At 39.0% G+C, this 5,041-nt stretch overlaps 1 protein-coding gene across 1 annotated transcript in view; it reads left to right on the plus strand.

The window, feature by feature from the left end:
* Asap1 (ArfGAP with SH3 domain, ankyrin repeat and PH domain 1) overlaps positions 1-5,041 on the plus strand; it is a 393,896-nt gene that overhangs the window by 45,682 nt on the left and 343,173 nt on the right. Inside the window, exon 2 of the mRNA XM_023718810.1 lies at positions 1,619-1,704. Within this exon, the coding sequence (XP_023574578.1) occupies positions 1,646-1,704 (59 nt within the window). The 5' untranslated portion in view covers positions 1,619-1,645. The remainder of the gene's footprint in view (positions 1-1,618; positions 1,705-5,041) is intronic.

Genomic DNA, 5,041 nt, shown 5'->3' on the forward strand with positions numbered 1-5,041 from the left:
ACGAGTTAGGAAGCAGTTGCAGTGGCCCAGGTAGGAATGGCTGGTCAAGGCTGTGTTGGTGGAGAGGGAGAGTCAGGTTGAGTAGTTGTCTTAGTTATTCTTCTCTCCTTACTGGGACAAATACCTGACACTCAAAATGAAGGAAGGAAAGGTTTATTTAGCTCACAGTTACTAGAGGTTTCTGAGCATATTCATCTGGGTCCAACACAGAGCAGCACATGGCAGAAAGCAACCTTTCATGGTGGCAGCAAAGAGCAAGACCACAAGGGAGGGGTACCAGCAGCTCCAGCAGCTAGCTTCTCTTCCCTCCTTACATTGTAATGCAAATTACCTGCCCCAGGGTGGGTGCAGCATCCACACCCACAGTAATCAATCACAAACTCCAGAGGCTGCCCCAAGACTGCATGAGGCTTTGGGGGGACACCTAGACACAAACCATAACAGTAGTCATGAGGAAATAGACAGGAAGTGGGGTTGGACTGTATAGAGGGATGAGGATTCAGTGGAGTCAAAAAGCTTCTAGCCCCAGCTAGATGTGCCCGTCTGGGCTAGTGTTTCTGGAGAGGGATAAGCAGGTCTTTCGGTTCGTGAGGCTTGCAAACCCCCATCTCGCTTTCCCCTCCATTCTGCAAATACTCAAACTGTTCCCTTATGTAACACCTTTTATCCCAGACTTCCTGTGCTTTGTGCATTCAGCAATTAATTAAGCTTTAGTATGCATTAATTAGAATCCTCTCCCAGGTTCAGAGATGCTGTATATATGTCCATCTATGTCTGCTTTATTCCCAGAGCTCGGTCTCTTTGCTGGGGGTAGGGGGCACCTTTGCCTTCCAGTGGGCACACAATGCAGATGCCTGTCTGTTGCGCCCACTTTAATTTCATGTTTAGGGGCCCAGGTCTAAGGAAGTTAATGACTTGTAAATTGCTCTCTGATGTAGAGCTTGAAATAGAATACCCTGAGTACTTCTTCACACAAAGACACAGTGATGGAGATGTCAGCCCCAAACTGGGGACCTGAGCTAGGGGTTTCTTGCCTCTCCTTCCTTGTCTGCCTGGGCAGCCACTCTGTGGGGCCAGGCCATCTCTAACAAGGACACTGTTATGGCTTGTGTCTAGGTGGCCCCCACAGCCTTATGTGGTCATGCATGGGACTTTTTCGAGAGGCAGCTGAATCTAGATGTGTGATTGGTTCGTGGTGCAGTACTAGGATTAAGGGTGCTAGGGTTAAGGTGGGAGATCACTAAGGCAGTCCACGGATTGGCTTGGCATTGCCCTCATCCTGGTAACCTGGATACAAGGGACAGAAAGTCCTTGTTAACATCCCTGGTGCTTTTTTCTACCTTTTGGGCTCCATAAACAGTTCTCCACAATGTCCCTCTGCCAAGCCACCCTACTTTGGAGTCAGTCGATTACAGACCAACACCCTCACAAACTGTGAGATAAATAAACCTTTCCTCCTTTAACTTTGGGTGTTGGGTATTTTGTCTTAGCAACAGGAGAAAAGTAACTAAGACATGTACCAACCTCCAAATGAAGTCACATGTTGACCTGAGACAGCATTGTCTACTTTGTCCTACTGAATGACCCTTGTCACCTTTTCTTCCTGTCCCCCATGCAGGAAATTTTCTGATGTGACGGCTGAGACATGAGATCTTCAGCCTGCAGGCTCTCCAGTTTTTCATCAAGAGATTCGCTATGGAATCGGTGAGTGGTCCCCAGTCCTTCCCACCTAGAAAACCCAACCTGAGACATGTAGGCAGATTGGGGTGGGGATGAGATGCAAAATTTGATGAAACACAGACGTGGAAGCCTGACAGAATCGTCAGTGCTGTGAAGGTTACAGCAATGAGTTCGCAGGCATTTGTAAAGCCAAAGGGCTCTCAGCAAGTAGCAGGTGAATTATCCTTTGCCATTATTTGGAGGGAAAGTTGAGGTTGCAGTGGTACCAGCAAGTAGTCAGGAACAGCAACATCACCACCAACATTAGTTGGTGCTATTTTGTTTTGTTTTCTTAATTTATTTTTAATTTCTTTTACATTGATTGTGGCCAACTGGTACACCTGTCTATATAACACATCTTAGTTCTTTTTTTATTCCCCTTTTATCTACCTCTCTTGTTAAGTTTTTTATTTTTGCCCAGCATCAGAATCATTTTCAGGGTGGGTGAGGTAGCTCAGTGGAATAAGTGCTTGGCTGGCATTTGCAAGGTCCAGAGTTCGATATCTGGTACTGCAAAAAAAAAAAAAAAAAAAAAGAGTCCAGGTGTGGTGGCACATGGGTAATCCCAGCACTAGGGAGGCTAAAACAGGAGGATTAACTATGAGTTCGAGCTGTGTAGTGAGGCCCTGCACAAAACACACAAACAACAACAAAAAGAATCATTTTCAATTTTATAAATTCTTATCAAGTTAATAAACATAGCTTAGCAGCCAGACTAACAGACCAAAAGACATATAAAATGCAAACAAGAGTTATACTACAGCAGGGTACACTTTTAGACATGCTGGACATGCTTGGATTATAAGTAACTTTTTTCTTTCTCTTTTTTCCCTATTGTCTTTTATTTTGCACTTTATTTATATATTGGTTTTCTTATTTAGGAGAAACCACGTGATATTTACACTTGTGTATCTGATTTTCTTCATTTAATGTTATAATCTTAAAGGTCACTTTTTTTTTAACAGATGACTCGTTTGTCTTTTATGACAGAGTAGTACTTCATTGTGTATAAATATCGTATTTTCTTTATCCATTCATCAGTTGATGAATATGCAAACTGCTTCCAAGATTTAGCTATTATGAATTGTGCTGCTATAAACACATGCATGTATTACTGTAGAAGATACCTAGAAGGGGCATAGCTCAGTTGCATGGAATATTTAGTTTCTTAAAGAATCTCCATACTGATTGTCTCCCTAGTTTTTCTCTCATTGAGTTATTCATATAGAGGAACTCTTGATTTTTTGAGTGTAGACTTTGTATTCTGGTATGATACTGAATTTGGCTATTAACTTAAGAAGTCTTTTGGTGGAATTTTTGGGATTTTTCTCTGTAAAAGATCATGCCATCTGCAAATGATGATAATGTAACTCCATCCTTTCCATATTCCTTCTAATTCTTTCTCTTGTCTGCTCTGGTTAATGTTTCAGAACCGCATTGAACAGGAGTCGTGATAGTGGATATCTTTGCCTTATGCCTGACTTTAGAGGGAAAGCTGTTAGCTTTTCTCCACTTAATATCATGTTGGCTATTGGTTTATAATAGATGGCTTTTTGCAGATTGAGTTGAAAAATGTCTGTACTTATTGTCCTCAGGGTTTCTGCTGGGTTTTGTTAAATGCTTTGTTTATATCTGTTGAGATGGTCATGTGATTTTTACCCTCACTTCTGTTTATGTAGTGCATTACATTTGTATGTTGAATAATTCCCACATCCCTAGAGTGAATCCTACTTTGTGACCATGTATGATTCTCTCTGCATTCTCTTTGCCAGTATCTTATTAGGAATTTAAAAAAGAAATCTATGTTTATTAAAGAGACTGACCTGTACTTCTCTTTTTTGGTTGGGTCTTTTTCTGGTTTTGAAATCAGGATAAAGCTTTCTTACAGAAGGGAATTTAAAAGTACTACTTCCCTTTTAATTTCATTAAACAGTTTGAGAAATATTGACATTAGATCTTCTCTGTAGAATTGGGCACTGAAGGCACTGGGACCTCGAATTTTCATAGTTCATAGCTTTTAAAAAATATTTCTTTAGTTTTATTGTATGATATTAGATAACTAAAGATTTTTGTATCTTTTTGGTTCAGCTTTGGTTTTTATACGTATCTAGGAATCTATTCATTTTTTTCTGCATTTTCTTTTTATTAGAATACAGTTTCTCAATGATCTTCTGCATTTTTGGCAGAATCCATTTGTATTTTGCCTTTTGTATTTTTAATTGTATGAGTTGGAGTCTTTTCTTAGTTTGGTAAAGTTGGCTAATGGTTCGCCTATTTTGTTTATTTCTTTCAAAGTACCAACTATTCAGTTCATTAGTTCTTTGTGTTTTTTAAGTCTCAATTTTATTAATTTCTGCTCTGATCTTTATACTTTTTTTACTTGTAGCAGCTTTGGACCTTGTTGTTCTTGTTTTTCTAGGACTTGTAAGTACATCATTAGGTTATTTTTTTGGGCTCACTCTGTGTTTCTGATATGAGAATTCACGAGTATAAATTTCCCCCTAAGGATGCTTTTATTGTGTCCCATAGTTTCCATTATGTTGTACTAGCATTGTAATTTGATTGTAGAAATTATGTGATTTCTACCTTGATTTAATCTGTGACCCGTTGATTATTCAAGAGGGTATCATTTGATGTCTCTGTATTGCATAGTTTCTGTGTTCCTGTTGCCATTGATTTCTAGTTTCATTGCACTACACTTATGCATGGCATAAATTTCATTTCTTTTGTTTTTACTTCACATGCTTTATGGGCTAGTGTTTGGTCTATTTTCAAGAAAGTCCCATATGCTGTGAAGTAGAATGTGTACTGCGTTGTTGGTGGATGGAACGCTATAGATAGCAAGTCCGTGTTTGGTTCCTCTCTGATATTTCCTTGTTGATTTTTTTGCATGTGTCCAGTTTATCTGTCCATTTATGACAGTGGGGTATTAAAATCTACTGCTGTAACTCTATTGGTGCTTATCTGATTTTATGTCCATTAGTGTTTGTTTTATGTAGTTGAGTGTACCAGTATTTGGTGCATAAATGTTTATAATTGTTTTCTCTTCCTGTTAAATTGTTCCTTTAACCAATATATAGTGGCCTTGGCCTCTTCTGATCAGTTTCAGCTTGAAATACACTTTATCTGTAACGAGGATAGCTACTCCTGCTTTTTCCTTGTTGCATAGAATATTGTTTTCCATTCTTTGATTTTTAATTTGAGTTTCCTTTTTAATTAGATGTGTTTCTTGTATACTGCATGTCATTGGGTTTTGTTTTTTGATGTATTCTGCCAGTCTGTGTCTTTTGATGGAATAATTGAGAAAAATCACATGGAAAGT

The sequence above is a fragment of the Octodon degus genome, unplaced genomic scaffold, assembly GCF_000260255.1.
Source record: "Octodon degus isolate 3935 unplaced genomic scaffold, OctDeg1.0 scaffold00062, whole genome shotgun sequence".
Taxonomy (NCBI): Eukaryota; Metazoa; Chordata; class Mammalia; order Rodentia; family Octodontidae; genus Octodon; species Octodon degus.